The sequence below is a fragment of the Amblyomma americanum genome, chromosome 1, assembly GCF_052857255.1.
Source record: "Amblyomma americanum isolate KBUSLIRL-KWMA chromosome 1, ASM5285725v1, whole genome shotgun sequence".
NCBI lineage: Eukaryota > Metazoa > Arthropoda > Arachnida > Ixodida > Ixodidae > Amblyomma > Amblyomma americanum.
The window spans coordinates 250,581,931-250,602,410 of NC_135497.1; the positions used below are offsets into that span (position 1 = coordinate 250,581,931).

The 20,480-nt window shown below is 42.0% G+C and overlaps 2 protein-coding genes across 3 annotated transcripts in view; one reads left to right on the plus strand and one right to left on the minus strand.

Annotated features, from left to right (window-relative positions):
* Positions 1-12,120, minus strand: part of Dora (zinc finger SWIM domain-containing dorado) — a 104,229-nt gene extending 92,109 nt beyond the window's left edge. For both annotated transcript variants that reach the window (XM_077648939.1, XM_077648938.1), the window contains exon 1: positions 11,403-12,120. In XM_077648939.1, the coding sequence (XP_077505065.1) occupies positions 11,403-11,586 (184 nt within the window). In that variant the 5' untranslated portion in view covers positions 11,587-12,120. The remainder of the gene's footprint in view (positions 1-11,402) is intronic.
* A 139-nt stretch (positions 12,121-12,259) lies between these two features.
* LOC144114916 (ribosome biogenesis protein BMS1 homolog) overlaps positions 12,260-20,480 on the plus strand; it is an 81,083-nt gene continuing 72,862 nt past the window's right edge. Inside the window, 4 exon segments of the mRNA XM_077648940.1 lie at positions 12,260-12,442; positions 13,043-13,214; positions 18,067-18,257; positions 19,716-19,795. Coding sequence (XP_077505066.1) covers positions 13,048-13,214; positions 18,067-18,257; positions 19,716-19,795 — 438 coding nt within the window. The 5' untranslated portion in view covers positions 12,260-12,442; positions 13,043-13,047.

The window sequence follows — 20,480 nt, forward strand, 5'->3', positions numbered from 1 at the left end:
GTAGATGCACATTTTTGGGTGTGGATCCTAGAGGCTATGCTACACCATCATTTACTTCAAAACCGTCGTAACCAGCCCTTTTCGGTAAGGATGTCAGGATGTCAAGTTTCAACAGACCAGCGGGAAGATTTTTGAAATTGAATTTTCTCGTCGATAAATGAGTTTTGCTGGTGGACAAACTTAACACAGCCAGAACAACATAGATTGGTTTATGGGGGTTTAACGTCCCAAACCGACTTCAGGCTATGAGAGACACCGTAGTCAAGGGCTCTGGAAATTTCGACCACCTGGGGTTCTTTAACGTACAATGACATCGCACAGCACACTGGCCTCTAGAATTTCGCCTCCATCAAAATTCGACGGCCGCGGCTGGGATCGAACCCGCGTCTTTCGGGCCAGCAGCCGAGCGCCACAACCACTCAGCCACCGCGGCGGCAGAACAACATAGAGAATCAATTTTTACTCAGAACATTAACTGAATGGAGTTGTCCTCAGTGTCACTTAAAATGGCATGTGCAATTTTAGATTGCTTTCGATTCTGTGAGCAACAGCGAATAATAGTTATCGCACTGCAAAACATATAAAAGCAAAAACTACCGTTAACTGTTGTGCCAACAAGTTATGCATACTGAATACACCCAGGAATGTAAAATTATGTGGTCCCTGCAGGAATGACATTTTACATGTGCTTATGGAGAATGAGAATTAACAAGGATAGTATGTATGTGTCCACATGCTTGTTGGGGTTTATATGTGGCACTTTCCGTAAGAAAAAACTAAACACTGAAATTTCCAAGATAGCTTTGACTGGCTATCAAAAAAATTCAGCTGAAACAAGCTTGTGTTGTAAATGCATTATACTCTACAATTTATGCAAGTGTAGGAAACCAAAATGTGCATATTTCACAGGCAGAGAAACACCAATTGAGGGCTTAATAGTTTACAAAAATAGGCAAAGGCCAGATGTAATTCTTACAAAGCAGTATTCATCTCTCCTACAACCTGTCCAGGAGATGTCGGTTCAAACAGTGCCCCAAAACATTTCTATGTCGGTTCAAACAGTGCCCCAAAACATTTCTGAGACCCTCTGCATAAAATTTAGTGAAGAGCCAGGCTACTGGCTCATGTTTTTGCTGCTTCCATTAGAAAAGCATGAAGTTCTCAGTGTTTAGTGATCTGGAAAAGCAGCAATATACTGCAGGAGGGTTCCACCATTTTTGAGCAGACAGATTTTGCCACCAGTAATAACATCAATCTTTTTTTTTTTCACCATTTCAAGTGCAATGTGTACCTTTGAAACAAATCAATTCCACGGTCCTACGCGTGTTTAATCATAATCCTAGCATTTCGATCTGGCTAATGTCATAAATTTTGACACTGCATGAATTTTAAGTACCCCTGTAAAATATTAACCGCTAGCATTCAGCATTGAATAACTAACAAATGATCTTTCTTGAGGCCTCAATGTAATATTTAGGCACAATAATATTTGTTTTCGATGGAAACAAAAATGGTGCCTGAAAGGGTTGGTATGAGGCACATCCAAATCTCAATTTTTCTTTTCAATCTGTTACATTTTGAACCTCTCCAAACATGTTGTGAAATGCATTACATTCCTACTTTACCTCGTTTGGTAGTTACAGCGGTTCTAGAACCACTACCCTAATGTTTTGAAACAAAACAAGTAGTCTGCTTACAAGGTTGGTAATTCTACTTAAATATGGTAAATATTTTCCAACTTTTGCATTATTTGATGTTATCTGCTATCCTTGTGCCTAGTCAGTCTATTTCACTGTGGTTCGAGTATCTAAGGTATGACCAGTGCCCACTTGGGGCAAACAGCTGGCATGAATACGAGGGTGTTAGCACTGAATCAAGGGAGCTTTGCACACAAAGGAGGCCTTACAAATGACATGCTGACCAAAGTAAAAGCCCTGTACAGTGATCTGTGTTCAGATGAACTTGACTGTCAAAGTGCCTTAATGGTAAAGTACAAAATGCAAATCAGTGTTTCAATGGGCCCATATGGCAGTGGGTTCTCAAGGCCTTGCATGATGCTTTAGCTCACTTCAATAATGGAAGGAGAAGTACCCTGGATATCCGAGTCAGGCTGGCTTACACCTCAAGAACTTTCATTGCCAATGAACCCCAAAGCAGAGAGAAGACGACTTTGATTGACTGATGGCATAGAAAGAGAGACAAGCAGCTAAAAAAGCAAAAGAAGCGTTTAGTGCATCTGAGAGGGCCCCAGCTGTGAACCTACTTCATTTTAAACCTACATTTATTAACACATCTCTGACATGGTTTGAAAATTTCATTCGTTTTTCTCAAAACAGGGTTTTGCTAAACTTTGTGCAACACAAACAAAAACAACTTTATTGCCAATTATTATTTTGCAAGGAAATTTTGTGCATTCTTTCCTTGCACACAATCAAATGCAATGAACCAGGATTGAAAAAGCAATGCAAAAGGTTTGACATAACAGCTTACCATTGGCACTGATAAGCTCAATCCAGGATCTTTTTTTAACCTTTGTCTAGATTGTAAAAATTACACCCTCAGTATTCATCACATTATGTTTATCCTTGTTTGTTGTATAGGCAATGCACTCAGCTACATAGAGGCAAAAGCTTTTCTCAATTAGGGATTTCAGAGGTTACTTATCTTTTGGTGCAACTAGCTATTTTAGCGTACTTTTAGACAATAACAAAAAATTCAACCCCTATTTACACTTCAAATACTGTGATAAGTAAAAAGAACATGTTCCATCAGATGAAACAATAAGTATAATCCTAGCTGCTGAAATTAAATTTCTTTGTGGCCTCATACCTTAAAGACATAGTGAACTAAAAAATTGCCACTCAGATATCTGGCCCAAATGGTAGCTGCAGCACTGAGAGTGACCAAAACAACACTCTTTTAAAACATAAATAAGTAGTGTAATTATTCTAATGGATACTTCCCAAACCACCACACCAAGCGGCTGCCTGTGAAAGCTCCAACAGTACCGGATGCAACATCACCCGTGCCTGTTGCAAAGCTTTTACTAGACCCTACCAGTTAGAAAACTCTGCTTCAAAAGGTGAGTAGTCCCAGGGGCCACTTTGCGGGGGCTTACAGATAGCAGCACCCTCTACAAGCAGCCAACAAAAGCTGTTGCCATTTGTTGCCATTACCTTCTTAAAAGTTTTTTTTTTTTTGGGGGGGGGGGTTATTACCTCTTAAACATCTAGCAAAAATCCCTATTGCATCTGCTTCAGTGATTGTTGCCAGGCGGTTGTGCGTGTATCAATAATGTAACTTAACAGAGTATACTGCAGACATATTATAAACAAAAACATAGCATATGGACGGGACTGGGACGTAGAAAAGCGAAGGCAGGACGGTTGCTACCGTCCTGTAGCAACCGTCCTATGCTACGTTTTTGTTTATAATGTATCAATAATCTCAAAGTTTGTAACTTGAATGCAGTTTACTTACCGACTTATTGACTCTCCTCAGAAATGTAAGAAATGATGGCAGGGCAGTATACAAGGGTAATTGCATCTTAAGAATAAAAATGTGGTGCTCTCTGAATATTTCCACATTTTTATACAGTACCTCTTTAACCCTCATGTGCCCAAAGTTCAGGACGTAAAAAATTAAATATCTTTTTTGATATGAAGTGCTTACTTCACTTCAGAATTCAAAATAATTCTTTTATAGATGAAAATATCTTTCTCAAGAATTTTTGAACTGTCTTACAATGTACGGCACTAGGTAAATGCATTACCTTTTAACTGTGGTAATGCTTGAAACATTTTAACATAGACTTTAATGTCAGTTCTCATCCCGTGTGGTGGTTTTCTCATGGCAATGCAGTTGATTCCGCCGAATCTGCCCACTGCTTTCAGAGAAGACTGGTGGCTCATTCTGAACATTCACAATGAAAAAAAAACAATGCACACAATGCAATGGTACAGCACAGTATGTTAAATAGGGACGCTGAAGTGAAGAGGCTCTGGATTAATTTCGACCACAGGGGTGATTATATGTGCACTGACATCGTACAGAACATGGGCTGCCGCAGTCGGGATGCAATGGTACGGCACAGTATGTTAAATAGGGATGCTGAAGTGAAGAGGCTCTGGATTAATTTCGACAACAGGGGTCATTATGTGTGCACTGACATTGCGCCGAACATGGGTTGCCGCAGCCGGGATTAAACCTGCGTCGTCGTTCGACGGCTCAACAGCCGAGCGCCTAACCACTAAGCCATCGAGAGGGCGGTGGGGGTGGGGGGGGCACTTGCACAGGTAATGTCTGGAGCCTCTTGAACCTATGCCAGCGGGTCCAAGCTTTTACTCAATAAACTTTTAGAGTTAGTGTGCAAAGAGGCAGCGTTCTACATGCAGGACACTAGGCACATATGGGTTAAGCTCGATATATACAGTGAAATACCACTTGAACAACTGTCATTGCAATGAACTTTTGAGTTAACCTTTTTGCAAAACCCCTAGGCAAAAAATTACCATATCCAATGAAAATGAGTTTTAGTTGACAGACTTTTAGCACACAGCAACGTTTCACTTCAATAAACAGAGCTGCAGCGTGCTCAAGACATATTAATGTACTGCTTCCTAGTTAAAATGTAGCACTTCAGCAGACATGCAGCAACTTTCGTGCGCAAAATTTTCAGACACTGCAGTTCTGAAGCTGCAGAGCTTACAAAACTTGGCAGCACCACTTAACTTTGAGGCTCAAAATTTCGTTATAACATATATACTTTAGTATGGTACGTCAATGCAACTGATTTGTAGCTTCAGCAGTAGCTCGACTTGGCAAGTGTGCTTGCATCACATCCAGTATCGGAAAGAAGTCTAGGAAAACCCTGTTTTCAAAGCAATTCCAGTACCCTAAGTCTAGTGTGTCATTCCTGTTAGGCGTTGCAGCCCTGTGCCATAAGTCATGCTTTTTACTATTCTTTTAATTATGTGATTTATAGCTTCCATTATCTAGTCATTACAATTTCCACATTGCATAATTCCATAGGTTATACCAAATTCCGCTAACGCCTTATATACTTTTTACCCTTAAAGGGACTATGCAACGAATAAAAAGTCACTTGTAAATGCTTTCAATGCTTAGAAATGATGCTAAGAAGCATTCACACAAAGTATGAGTCTTCGGAAATGAGCCGGCAATTTATTATGAACTTTTAAAAACAGTGTTTTTCAAAATTCGCGGGCCGATTGGTGTACTCGTAGTGACCAATTTTGGAACTAAAATCGTGGAACAAAGACGTCACTGTACCATGACGTCGCCAGGCCACCACACGCTCTCATTAGCGGGAGGAGGAGCGTAATTTTTAATCGTCTATATCTTCGCTGTTATTGATGCTAGCTCAAAAATTCTTGCACTGGGGTGACGAGTGATCGAATACATATCTCTCATCTGCTTTACATAATCTCAATTAATTTATTGCATAGTCCCTTTAAGTTCATTGTAGTTTTATCTCCAAGGTTGTACATCATTGCCAGGCCACCACACGCTCTCATTCGCGGAAGCCACGACATCACGGACAAACTTCCGGTAGCCGTGAAAATCATCTGCTCGTGCCGCCGCGCGACCCTCTCGGGCAAGCGAGCCAGGGCATTCATTGCCTTCGCGCATATGGTTTCAATTTTCCTCTGCCGCCTCCTTCTGTCGGGAGTTCCGGAGCCACTCGCACGGCTCTTGGTGCGCACGCATAGGGCTCGATGCCCATCGCGGCCGTAAAAGCGAGCAGTCGCACCTCGAGGTCCGGGCTTATTACTGCTAATTACCACAGATGACAAGCAAAGAAACCCAACCCGATGCGCGCTGCAATCCAGGAAGGAGAAGAGACCGAAGAGATGCCGCCACGCCGCTGACGCTGCTGCTGGGGGGCTAGAAGCGAACGTCATCTGATGACGTATTCAAGGCGGGGTGCAGTCCCAGTCCTGTTTTCTTTATTTTTTTCCTGGTGCTCCTCGTGTACGAGTTGAGGGGGGAGAGGAGGAGCGTAATTTTTAATCGTCTATATCTTCGCTGTTTTTGATGCTAGCTCAAAAATTCTTGCACTGTGGTGACGAGTGATCGAATGCTTATCTCTCATCTGCTTTACATAATCTCAATTAATTTATTGCATAGTCCCTTTAAGTTCATTGTAGTTTTATCTCCAAGGTTGTACATCATTGCAGAAACAGCTCCGAGTCCATTACATATGTTGTGCACATGACTGTTCCATGTTTATATGCTCATCAGAAATGATTTCAAGATATTTCACTTCAGGTTCAAAAAGGTATGACAAAAAAAGGACACTATCGACAAAAAAGCGAGTTTAACAAAAATTTTAAACAAGCGCTATTCTACTTGAGCTGTCCACAGGAGACTTCCGTAATGCCACCATAGTGGATTAATTGAAGTGCCCCCTCTAGGTCATGCCAACTGCCAAAAGCATGCAAAGCCCAATACAGTTCTCAAAATGGTAAATTTTTTTTTACCATGATACTTGTACTGAGCTCCAATTACTGGTGCACAAATGAATGGCTGTGCATGTGTTACTAAATTAGCTGTTCAGTCAGTTTTCCAAGAAATAGCAGCTAGTGCTATAATAATAACCATTTTGGTGAGACGGCCAAAGCAAGTTTTGAGGCTGAACCACGACATTAAGTGACGAGGATAGGATGCATATATTGATGGTGATGATAACGGCTTTTTATAGCGCAAGGACACCTTTGGCCAAAGATTCCAAACACAAGGTGATCAGTCATCATGGGTAAGTCATGTATACAATTATTGAAATGTTCTGAAAGTGCAATAAGTCATGCACATTTTTCCGTGGTAGTAAAGCGGCCAAGAAATAAGGTTGCATACCATTTTTTATGCCCAGGCTGTATGCCTGGTCCTTGTGGACTATGTACTGAGTGAAGACAGTCTTAAAAAACATTTTTTTTTGCCAAAATTGAGTGCTACAAACAATACATTGGGTGCAAAAATAATGACACTTAGAATATATTATTAAGTGCTATCAAACTCTACACTAAAGACCTAGGCTTTCCTAGAGAGAGTTGATGCTGCACAGGTTACTCGATATACATTCACACGCACATTCAGTTGTAAGCCTAATGCTCGCAGCTACTTTACCAGAGATCACCGTATAATATAACAGTGCTACTGTCGCCAAAATATGGATGCTTTCCCAGGTAAATATTTGCTAATCGGAATCTGCTGGTTTGTACTGGTTTAAACTGAAGTCAGCATGAAGCCTACTTTTTTTTTTTTTTAGCTGTCTGAATTGATCTTGGTCGGAAGCTCAGTGATTGTGAGCTGGGATGAATTGGTTCCAGTTGAGAACTTTTTGCTTTTGAACTTTGAGAACGTTTCCCATTGCTTGTATAGTATCATTGGTATGATGCTCAACCATTACAATTTTGTGGTAAAATATCATGCATTGTGCTTGCCACCGTACAAATAGCCTAAAAAATTAATTACAAAACTGTTTATTGCCCATTCACCAGCATTACTTGTGAGACATCTTTAACGAATGGTTCTACGAGTCCATTGTATCAGATTGAAGGTCAGTGTACACGAGTTCCATATGTGTTAGTTCTGTGTACTGTAATGCTTTTTACAGCTCATGTTGCCACTCTCCCAACTGTGGGTCAAAATTGACAGACGTTTAAGCTTGCAGGGTGATAAGCATTTCTGAAATTTGCACATGCGCTGCTGAATTTTTTGGCATCTAAAATATTTAACACTTGTTTCTATATTAAAAAAGAGACATTGTAATAACATTTTACTATAAAAAATAATGTAATAAGGTTTCAGTGCTACCGGGGTAGCTACTGGTCCCAATGGCTAATAGAACCAGTTACTACCCAGGTAGTACTGAAACGAGTTTCTGTAAAAAAAAATTTTGCTTGCATATTTTCTTCTCTGGATTTGTGCATAAGATATTATATATATGGAACACCACAGGAATAATTTTAATTTGTCATGCTGTTTCCATTTAGGTTTCAACAGCCACATGGTGACAATGAAGTCAATGTAACTTCAGGTCACGTGAAGCCCAAAAAAAGCTTCAACATTAAAGCAGTTTTTTCATTTGTCGCCATTCTTGCTACTGTGCAAGTTGGATTAAATTAGAATGACAGCAGTGTTATACAAGTATTTCTGTACCTTGTGTGACCTGAAGTCAACTTTGACATAATTACTCAAATGTGTAAACTGACACCAAAATTGTAAACAGCATGGGAGAAGAAATTCAGTAATAAATTATTTATCACATGGAAGTGACTTCCACATGGTGATGAACATTCCTTAATGCTATACACACAGTTCCAAAGAAAGACAACCAAATCAAAACTTGGTGTCTGTACCCCTTTAAAAGGCAATTCTGAGGTGATAATCAACCCGCCGCGGTGGCTCAGTGGTTAGGGCGCTCGGCTACTGATCCGAAGTTCCCGGGTTCGAACCCGACCGCGGTGGCTGCATTTTTATGGAGGCAAAATGCTAAGGCGCCTGTGTGCTGTGCGATGTCAGTGCACGTTAAAGATCCCCAGGTGGTCGAAATTATTTGAGAGCCCCCCACTACGGCACCTCTTTCTTCCTTTCTTCTTTCATTCCCTCCTTTATCCCTTCCCTTACGGCACGGTTCAGGTGTCCAACGATACGAGACATACTGCCCCATTTCCTTTCTGCAACAACCAATTATTATTATTATTAATATTGATAATCACATAACATTCTTTAGAGTCCCCTCTCTCCAGTACAAAAACTTTTTCAAAATACCAAGTAAAAGTATTTTAAAACAGCAGAAAAACAGAAACTGAAACTAGGTTTCAGCTAAAGTATGAAGTCATGACATACCAAGCTATGACGTCACGCATACTGTTCCAGAACTTCTTGTGTGCGGTTTGATTGGCTAACGTGGCGACAGTAAGCGACAGTTTGGGTGATTATTTGTCTGAAGTGCTTAACCAAATGCAGCACTAATATACACGAGCGTGCTAACCTGCGACGTCTCATTCAAGGTTGCCAACAGTAACTGCCCTAACTGAGGCAACGAAATGGAAAATTTCAAAATTTGTTTGCGCTGCATCAAGACACCACCTGGCTGCGAAATTCGGCAGGAACAACTAGAAAAACCTAAAGTGAGGACTAATTATGGAAAATGTACTAGAATGTTTGCCGGCATATCCTATTGGAATACTTTACCAAGTGAAATTAAAGCTTCGTTTACTGCTCACTCATTAAAGAATATTTAATCGATTTGCTGTATAGTTCACATGCTTAAACAGTAATAACCCTTGTTTAAAGTTTTATTAAATAAATATGTATTATGCACCCAAGTTGACACTGTATATACTTTTTGTTCCGTTTCTATTGACATACTGTTTGCGTTGCTTTTTTGTAGGTTGTATTTTTTGTACTGATTACTTGATACACTGCTTCCCTTTGTTTGCGATTTTACCCAGCTTGCTTTGCTCCCGAGTACTACAGGAAGTCCTTCTGTGCCGATTTTATTGTATTTGCTATTATTGTGTATGTTACTGAATAAACTTGAACACCGGAGAACTTACCATGAAGGTTTCAGTAAAATCCGTGGAGGTGCAAAAAAAAAAACCGCCAGGGTTGCCCTTAAAAGACAGCCTAACTGGCTTGCAATGTTCAGCTTTCCCCACCTGCTGCCTGGCCTACATCTCAGTTCACACCAGTAAAATATGCTGAACCCATCGCCTTCGCTAAATTCATGACCCATGCCCCCAATCTGAAAGACAGTGCAGTTATCCTAACACTTGACTGATGAGCTAGTTCACAATAACCATTTAAACAAAAACCTGTGCCACACATGAACACAAACTATCATTTCTACTACCCACTGCAATCACGACAGACTTCGTAGCAGCTAATACGATTTAACGGCCTCGCCATTTAGCGTCGAGGGTTACATCAATGCTTGAACACCAACCATGTTATGGTTTGAAATTAAGTTACTATTGGGGTGCATTGTCAGAACTGTACGCTTAGTTAATTGAAAAGTTGTTGGGTTAGGTTGTGGTGGGTCTATGGCCCATAGCATCTCAGACTGTCATGTGCTAAGCACAGGGTTGAGTGTTTCTTTTTTGTGCTAAAAACTAATACATTTTTTAAAAAGTCACGAGTTTATTTAAAAAGTTTATTTCCTCTAAAAAAGAAAAAAAAAGCTAAGCAAATTTAATGAGATCAATTTCTACTAGCAGCAGGCTAGAAAGGAACGGGATATATTCGTCGTAAAATAGAGTAAAATGTTTGTTGTTGCTTTGCTTTTCTGAAGTTTTGTGTAGGATGTGGTTGATTATGAGCTTTTCTACGCATGCTTTAAAAGTCTGTCTTATTTTAAAATAAGTACAAAGGTGTGTGTGAATGTCCAATGCGAAGGTGACAAAATTACTCCAATGAAGCGTTCTTGACGACGTCATGACTTCCAATGCTCAACAATCAGCTTAAACAGCTGTAGTTTGTTCACTTCATTAAAAGTTCTACAACTGCAAGGCTGGTACGCATATGGCCTTATGTGCTGAAACCGTGGCCAAGTATTCTATATAAAGTTAAAGTCAGTCGCGACAATGGCAACGCGTAGGCTCCGTGCAAGGAGTAATGAAGTGGATCAATGTCAAACCACTAAATCTACTAACAGATTTAACAGCTCAGAAAGGCATCACTCCTCACATTTTCAGTGGAAAAAAAAAAGATCAGAAAGCGCCCCGCATAAATTTCATACCATAAAATGAGAACTGCAGGCGCCAAGTAACACTGAGGCACAGTTGCAAGTCGGCAAGAAAAATGACATAGCTAAACTCGACAGGTATTAGCCCTCTTAGAAACGCAACTAAACTGGAAGACACTAGGAAGATGTCAGTGTGCGATCGTTTGGAGCCTCACAACGGCCTAGACACAATCCAGCATGTAACTATGCAGCACAATGCAAACATAACTATTGAGAAGCTTTCTCATTCACAGCTAATGAAGTCGCCAAGAACAAAAGACACCAATGGAAAAAAAAAAAAAAACTACACCACCCACCCCACCAAAGGAACTCCTCAGCTTTATGAAGCCGTCCGAAAGGAAGCAGAACTACTGCCCTGTCCAGTCAGTTCGCCTTTACTAGAAAACACCAGGCAGAAATAGCGAACTGTCGGGATGAGCTGCGGAAGAGCAGAACGTAATATGCAGGTTTCCATTGCACCGCGAGTCAGGTGTCACGGCCGAGCTGGACGGCCGAATTTCTGGCGCTTCCAGCTTAACCAGGACCTTCCTTTGCCCGCACGGTACTTTTCTGGCCAGTAATTCAATATTTCAATTGCAACAAACGGCAGAAAATTAATTAAAATTGAGTTTAAGCCTAAAACGAGGCTTACCTTTTGAGCGACAATGACCGCCGTGGAGCGCCGATGCGTGAGATGGGTTGCCTGTCGGCCTTTTCCAGCCTCTCCAGTTGTTACAGAGGCTCTCTGGTTCGCTGATCCAGGAGCAGAGGGAATCTTCCTCAAAGCGGTCGCTGTCCTCGAAGGAAAAACGGTCTCCTTCGTCCCAGTCAAACATTACCACGCCTGAGCACCGCGGGGCCGATTGGAGCGGCCCACAGAAATTTATACCTCCCAAATTATAACATCCAGCGTCTTTCCCGACGTTGTTCTGGGACTCATGTCGGAGCGCATCAGCGAAACTTTGCCGACAGCAGATTCGGATATTGCCGCACCGGCGGAGAAAACCTACAGACGGTCCTCTTCAGCGTGCCCCAAAAATGAGCGATATTATACGGATCCCTTGTTGTCAGCTGTCCTGCGCTCAGCTGCCCATATTTCTTTTCCTTTTTTTTTTCGTACTCTCTCCCTCGACGCTTGGTCGGCTCGGATACTGCAACTTGACGCCAGGAAGCGTCAACTAATCATGAAAATTGTTACTCAAAAAGGTTAATGACGCATCGGTAGGCCAATAGAAATTGCGCAATTTTGTAAGCGGATCTAATCAAGCATACAATGCCCATTCGCACAAAAAATTCTCTTCGAGTGATAGTATCTGCGCAACTAAACACAAATGTGGCAGTTACCTAGCGTTGGACCACTCAGTTGAGCCGCGATTGGACAGAATTAATAGCCTAGGAATAACAGCGAAATTATAAAAGGAAAAAAGAAATATTATACCACGTTTTTTATTGAGGTCTAAGAGAATTTATATGTTTTTTACTAAACATTTTATATATTAGTGCAGAACTACTCCGGCGCTACGCACGCGGGCCCCGCGGACGCTGCAAGGCGTAGTGGTAGTAGTTTTGACATGTGTTTCTGGTAGTCTCCAACACGACACAAACAGCACGCCGCCACGGCTGTTAAGCTGTTTAACAGCTGTTTTAGCTATTGATCATCGGAGTGTTTTGTTGCCTCGGAGTGTGAAGAGAGTAAGTCATGTTTAAGCTAATCACGCGGTGTAATCCCCGCTGTTGCTGAACTAGCCGGCACATTGATGCTTTGATAATTTCTTGCACGTGGCTTAAGTTGTCGTGGGTGATAACCAAGAATATAAATTTCATCAAGCTCACGGTAGTGATCGAAAGACAGAAAAGAAAAACGAGCTTGTCGAGGAACTGGCGGCGCAATGCACGCGGAAGCTGCGAGACAACTTTGAGCGTGCGGTTCGTATTGATCTGGTGCACAGGCTACTGGTCAAACAGTCGTGTTAAAAAATCGGAATAACTTCTGACCATGAGGGCTGACTATTGTCATGTCTACGTTAACTACGTGCTGTAACCTCTGCTTGAACTGAAATAGCCGTTAGGTTGGCGCTTTGTTTATTTTGCACGTAGCTTCTAGTTGTCATGGGTTCGTATTGAGCTGGTGCACAGGCTACCGGTCAAACAGTAGTGTTAAAAATCGGAATAACTTCTGACCTTGGGGGCTGACTATACTGTCACGTCAATATTAACTACGTGCTGTAACCTCTGCTTGTACTGAAATAGCCGTTACGTTGACACTTTGTTTATTTTGTGCGTGGCTTCTAGTTGTCATGGATGACGATCAGAAAATTAAGGCACATCGAGCTCGCCACAGTGGTCGAAAAGCAGAAAAGAAGGAGAAGAAGAACGAGCATGTCCAGGAACTGACTCCAAAACAACGGAACCCGAAGGCTTTTTCTGTCCAGTCCGTTCAGAAAGCTGAGAAAAAGTTCAGAAGGTAAGTTCGGTGTTACTGAGCCGCAGGCAGTAACATGGATCGTTTGCTTCTGAAGCATGCTATGTAAGAACACAACTTTAAGTTTAAAATGTTGCGATGCCTGTGAACATTCATTTTAACTGTTGCTGGTGCTAGCGTTTCTCCCACGAGAAGCGCTGGCTTGTTCAGATGTCCACACACTTGCCTAGAGCGCTTCACTACGGCGTCCCTCATAGCCCATATGTCGCTTCGGGATGTTAAACCCCGCAGTTTACAATTTAGTTGTTTGAAGTGGACCATTTGCAGCAATCTAAGTCTGCTTCTCCGCAAGGCTTGTTTTCCAACCAAAAGAATTCGTTCCCAGATGACACACTCGTATTCTTTGCGGAAACGAAAAGAATCAAGTTCCCCTTTCTGAGTAAACTCATGAATGGCGCCAGTTTTCAAGATGGCTGCCAAAGAACAGTCAATGGTACAGTATATAAAGGGGGATTGCAGTCAACCTTCTGTACCACTGCGGTAGAAGCTAGGCAGGAGCTACCTCGTACTGATTTTTCTAAAAATTTTCTGCTGAACAACACCCTCGCTCCAACTTCCTCCCTACACACGCTTCCGCCCTTCCCCACACCTCTAGCCACAACAAGGAACAACCCACTCCCCACAGCACTGTGACAAAAGACAAGTCTCCCCTTTTCCTAGACTCTGCTGCAGGCAGAGTGGAGACCTTTTGTTTGGAAAACAACCCTTGCAGAGACGAGGACTTGCAGGTTTCCGCAAATGGTCAATTCTTTTTGAGACATGAGAAGTGAAACACGATCAATGTGAATGTTAGGATAAGGTGGGGTTTCGAACCCTTGGTCGCTCGCAAATGCGAATTTGGCAGTGGGTTTTGTTTAATACTACATTCGAGTGCGGTACTTGCCGGAACGGACTCGTGCAAATCGTTGTCGCTACTACTCACTGCCTATTCGCGCAGTGTGCACAGCTTTCTGAGGAGCAGTAGTAAGCACAATCAAGCGCAATAAACAAATTCGCGTGGCTCTGTAAAAATATTTATTTTTAAACACATAAACATTTTTACATAAACATAAACATTTTTAGAAACAAACACAATTGGAACCAATTAGATTCTGTGGTTCCAATTATGTTTTTGTCTTGCCCCACTTTTGTGCTCGTGTATGGACAAAAACTGTGTCCTTCCCAAACTACAGCCACCACCTCATTTCCCAGTCATTGCTCACTTGTTAGTTTAAACATCCAGTTAGTCACTTTGAAAGGAGACCATAAATCTAGAAGGAAGCATTGCAGAATTATGTTTTTGGGCTTGTCTCTGTTGTTGCTGGCACTCATATTGTAATTGCTGACGTGCTGGGTTTGCTTTCGGTAAACCTGGTACAATATGTGCATTCGCGATCAGTTTTCTGTAGTAAGAAAAACGAAGTAAACTATGCTACAGCATCGATTGGTGACCCAAGTTACTAATGCATTAGATCAGCAAAGCAGGTTTTGTTGATAGTGTCCTAAAAATCATATCCACTTGTAGCCTCCTGCACTGTTTGAAATTAAACAGTGACATCTACACGACTTGCACCTGCGTCATAATAGCCGCAGTGTTTGAGACCAGGAGCACTGCAAAAGGGTTGAAATGTGGGCCAGTTGGTACAATGTAACTTGAAAAAACCAGTCACAAAAGACAAGGGACAAGAGAAGGAGTGTTCACACCACAACGACTGGACTATCAACTGAGATTTATTAGAAATAACATAGTCCCAGCAAGGCCAGCAGAGCATGCGCAACAGCAGTATCACAAATCACAGCGCATAGGACATGCCAGATATCACATCTACCGTGACCAACCTAAAAAAGCAAACTCGAGTAAAAGCACCGAGGTTGTGCTAATGCATTCATGGCCTGAAAAACTGATGTGGTATGCTTCCAAGATTTCTCGCTCTTGTTTTCCCTTGCCTCTACCAAGAATCGTTGCATTGCTGAACAGAGGATAACACCCACATTCATTGCAATGGCGAGGCAAGTTGGCATCGTCATCGGACCCCAAGGGGGGAGTGGTGCTCATGCAGCCAGTCATTAATACATGGACCATTGCATTAGCATTAGAGATTGCATTAGCACAACCTGGGTGCGCTTACTCAAGAAAGAATTAGCTTTTTTAGGTCGGTCACAGTAGATGTGATATCTGGTGTGTCCTATGCGCTGTGATTTGTGATGCTGCTGCTTGTTGCTCATGCTCTGCTGGCCTTGCTAGGACTATGTTATTTCTAATAAATCTCACTTGATATTCCAGTCGTTGTGGCGTGAATACTCCTTCTCTTGTCCCTTGTCTTTTGTGACTGCACTCAAGTTGCACTGCAAAAGTGTGGTAGGAAGGGTGATGGAGTGTATGTGTAAGAAGTGACTTCAAGCAGCATTGCTTGCAGAACAATGGTGAAACTTTAGAACATGGTGCCCTCAGGCACAGTGGCTGTCACTGTACCATGCATATATAAATGCTTGTTTTCTGCTGTGTGCAGCTCATTTCTACTACTTTCTTTTGATGGCATCCATGATGCTGAATTTGCATCCGGTATTCCATTCCCTAGTAGTAGCCACAACTGCTAGCACTGTATCGGGTTTAATTACTATGGTGTGGCACAGGAGCAGCAGGCAAGGCGAGTAGTTAAAATATGTGTGTACAGAAATTTTGATTTAGGGTGGTGCGAGACTTCAGTTTCTTGTTTCTTTTAAATTGGGATAATTTGAAGACTTCTGGAATTTGTAACAAAGGTTTTAAACCTGAGTGATGTATACATTTTTAATTAATATTGCAAGTTCTACTTATGAACTCCATTTAGGGTCTTTGATAGGAGTTGTGAGGCATTAAGACAACAAATGGTTTGTGGTGCTCATGAATGCAAAGGTAAAAAGCTTCCCGAGAGGCTGGTATGTCCATTTTCATTTATATACTTTGGATGTTTGGTTTTGGTTTTATGGAGTTTGACGTCTCAGAGGGACTCAGGCTATGAGAGATGCCGTAGTGGGGGGCTACGGGTAATTTCAACGACTTGGGGTTCTTAAATATGCACTGACATCGCACAGTACACGAGCCTCTAGCATTTTCCCTCCATCAAAATGCGACCGCCGTGGGCGGGATCAAACCCGTGTTTTTCAGGTCAGCAGCCGAGCACCATAACCACTGCGTCACCGCGGTGGCCCACTTTGGATGTGCTCATGTTTTTATGCGTGAATAGTATTCTGCAAATGGTTTATAAGAGTGGTGCGTTTTCTGAGTGTGGCGTCAGTGGTCGCATAGTATTAGTGGATCTAGGCCACAAGGCCCGTGTGGGCTAGGGAGTGGGGTTTGAGAGTGCGATCTGCGACGGCAATCCAGCTGGGCTTGGATGTGTGTTTGCTCTTATGGGGAGAGGGGTGGGTGTACATGCTACTGCTGTTGCTTCTTAGCCGTAGGGGATGGCGTACAGTAACTTTTTCTACTTTTAACACTGCTGTTTTTTTTCCTGTCAACTATGATAGCAAAGAAAAAACAGCACATTGGATGCCGCTGCTTCTTTTTAAAGAGCCTTATCTTGTGCCCCTGGAATTTTTCACTAGTTGCCCATTTGAAGTGGAAAATGAGTTGGCGTGCATTGCATGGTGCGTGCATTGCTGAACCAATTGGTGCTGCGGCATTTTAACTGGCCAAGCGGATCAGTTTTTTTATTCAGAATAATGTGATGGTGTTGGAGCTGGTGTGGACTCACCTAGACCAGTATTGCTCAGCATTTGAGATGACCATCCCTGTATGGTGCTGTGGTAAAAAAAAAAATGTGGGCAAAGTATCAATGTTAATCTTTGGTGAGTAGCATATGATTGTGAGCTTGTCTGGAAATGCGAGCAGAGGAATAAGAGGATAATGTTCTCATAAACTTACTTGATGTTCTGTTACACTCGCTAGGGGTAAATTTTAAGGTGGTGGCACTCCCCACCTTTCCCCTAAGCTAACAATTTTCTGCAGGAAAATTGCATTGCCCTTTACCTTCTAAAATGAAAAAAAAAAAAAGCTGCAAGTTGGATTTCCCCCCGTTTCCCAAAGCTAGCAATTTTCTGTAGGAAAACGGTATTGCCCTCCTCCCTTTCCCTTTTTAGACGATAAAAAGTAATAGATTCTCCCCATTCGCCTTCGCTTAGAGTTGCACATGAATTCGCCCCTGGCGACCACAGTGGTGGCCAAGTGGTTGAGCATCTGCCTCTCATGCGGGAGGTGCGGGGTTCGATCCCCAGTACCGCCGGGTACCCACCACTGATACAGTGGGCACAAGTTTTCCCTTGGTCTGGTGCTCGGCTTATTTAGGGTGAAATGCTTGGGAAATGGGTCTTTGACCCCACCTTGAGAAGTCGAAAATACCTTGTGCCATGGCACTCTTTGGCCATAGATGCCCTTGTGCCATAAAAATCCAAAATCCAATTCGCCCCTGGCAGAGTCTCATTGTGCTTGGCTTGTGAGCTGGCTATGGTAGCTGGATTTTAATGCAGGCAGACACTGCTTGAGTGGTCATGTATTGGAATATTAGTGCATGCTAAACCCACTTGGTCAAAATTAATTTGGCCCCCCACCCCAGGTCACTGTGGCATGCTTCATAGCCTTGAGTGTCTCTTTAATATTTGAAAATCAATTAATCAGCTTTCCTGGTGCCTATTGAGCTTGATGGAAGATGTTTCATGATATATGTGAAATGTCTTGGGTACCTGTGTACGTGTGCGTGATATACAAGTATTCTAAGCATTTGACATTTGTTTTTGGATTGCCTTGTTGCTTTTGAGTTGCCTTCTGCAGCTTTTTGTGTTGTCATGTTAACCAGGTTCTCATTTTCTTTTGAAGGGCAAAGGACCTCCAAGAAAAGCGGCATCATGTCCCCCTTGTGGATCGCACTCCACTTGAGCCACCACCATACATTGTGGCTGTTGTTGGACCTCCCAAAGTGGGCAAAACTACTCTTGTTCAGTGCCTCATCAAAAATTTTACAAGGCAGTTTGTCAGCACTATAACGGGACCAATCACAATTGTGTCTGGTAAGAAAAAAAATACTTCACTGAGTCAATTATTTATTGCAATGTTGAAACAGTCTACTTCTAGTTTACAACGAATGCCTCTGAAGGCACCAATGTGGAAGTTCACAAAAAAAAAAAAAACCTATAGAACTGCAAGTTTTGAGCTGTCGCTGATTGCAACTCTCATGACATGGCGCTGCAGGGATGTACATTGCCAAAAATTGGGCAGCAAAAAAAAAAATGAATAGCAAAATGAAGGACATATTTGCTGGGAGGGGGAGGGGAGATTTCAGCTTTTGCAACGTGGCTACTTGCTCTGTCCCCTTCATTTTGTGTGCATGTGTGTACATATGCATGCACGCATGCAGAATGGCATGGCATGATTTATTGTCAAGCAGCCAAGTGTTACATTTTAACAGGGTAGCAAGCTGGAGGTGGTTAGTTACATTTGTGCCTAGCACAACTTTGATCAGTTGTTATAATTGCCAAAAGTTAGCTTTCATGATTGGAGGCATGTTGCATGCTCAAAAGAGACCACACTGCTCAAAGGAGACCACACTCATAACATACAAACAGCATGCTTCTAAGCATACATAACAAAGCAGGGGTCCATCAATTTCTGTTTCCTCAGCAATTAGAAAACGGGTGCCACGAGAAAGTCCGCTTTCCCAAGGATCACTCAGCTCGCATACCATGTTGAAGGCTTCCAAAAAGAGAACACGAAAAATGCATATTATTTCGCTAAGCTAAAAGAAAAAACTTCTCGAGCGACCGCTGTCTACGGTGGGCATGCAAGCACCTCAAAAGCTCGCAGCAGACGATGCAGGGCGTGTATGCCCTCATGACGTCAGCGATCAGAGGTTGCCAGACGAGCAAGCAGTTCGCAGAAGAAACGAAAAAAATTCGTTTTAAATATATTTACCAAACAGAATCAACTGAAAATTTGGGGAATTGTAATTTAACCTGTTGGGAATTCAAGGCAATAAGCAGGGCATGCGTGAACTGCGTGAAAATAGGCTGTCATGGCCCCTTTAAGTCAAGAAAGGAACTCCACACGGTTGCCGAAGTCATGCTTCACAGTATTGCCGGGCACCCATTTTAGTCAAAAAAATTGAACTTCAGTGTCCAAAATATTGGTTGTAAATCTGTACATGTTCCTGTGAGCTGCTCAACGGTTCCTCAGCAAAGTACGAATTATTGGAGTCCGAAAAAAAATTGGTCGGCTACCGTATTTGGTTTGTTCATCGAATCGTATATAGAGCGATATTAAATTCGCTGTTCAATTTAGAATATTTACACATCCTTTTTTGCCAGAGTAGGAATGAATATGGAATGGGGTCATAATTTCGTGAACAGTTTCATAGCTGACAGCATGAAGTACTAATGTGGGCAATCAGAACTAGACGCTGGAAGCCTTTTTTTTTTGTGTGTGTGTGTAGTTGTTACTGTATTACATACTTTTCTTTCTTTAATTTTCAGGCAAGAAACGCAGGCTGACTCTTATTGAATGCAACAATGACGTTAACTGCATGATAGATGTGGCAAAAGTGGCCGATTTGGTAAGTAAGAAATATGTAGTTACTAGAGGTTAAATTGCAGTAATTTTCAACAAAGCAAGTCACTTTGCATATCATTTTTCAGTTTTGAAGGCAAAGTTAGCCTGCATCTTGTAAATCAAAATGCAAAATAAGAAAATTGTGCAGCCCTGAAACATTGAGAAAACTTAAGTGGATAACGTTATAATGTTATTGTCTGGTATGAGTGCAGGATCGTTGTTGCTCATTTCTACAAATTTCATTGCCAATTTCATCTTGCGATGCACAATAAAGCATATTTCATGCTGCTATTTTAATTATTGACTAATGGTAAACTTGTGCAAGAACGCATGTGCTGGCTCGTAATGTTGGTGACTACCCTTGCTTGTGACTTCTTGTTGGCCATGTGGCAAAAAACTTGTCACAGAAATGCAGTTTAATTTATATGCTGTTTTTGAATGCAGCGTGTTGTGTAGGGAATTCTAAGTTGACTGATATGCTCTTCCTATTGAATATATTTACGGTATATACTCTCGTAATGAACCCACTTTTTTTCCAAAAATGTTGGCATCAGTTGGAGGGGGGGGTTCATTACACGGGAAAAAAAAGTTTCAAGAAGGGTCGAAATTATATATCATACCTCCGTCTGTTCTTCTGTAGTCAACATCAACAAACGCAAGCGGTCAGAGTTGTTCGTGCCTGGTGTTTA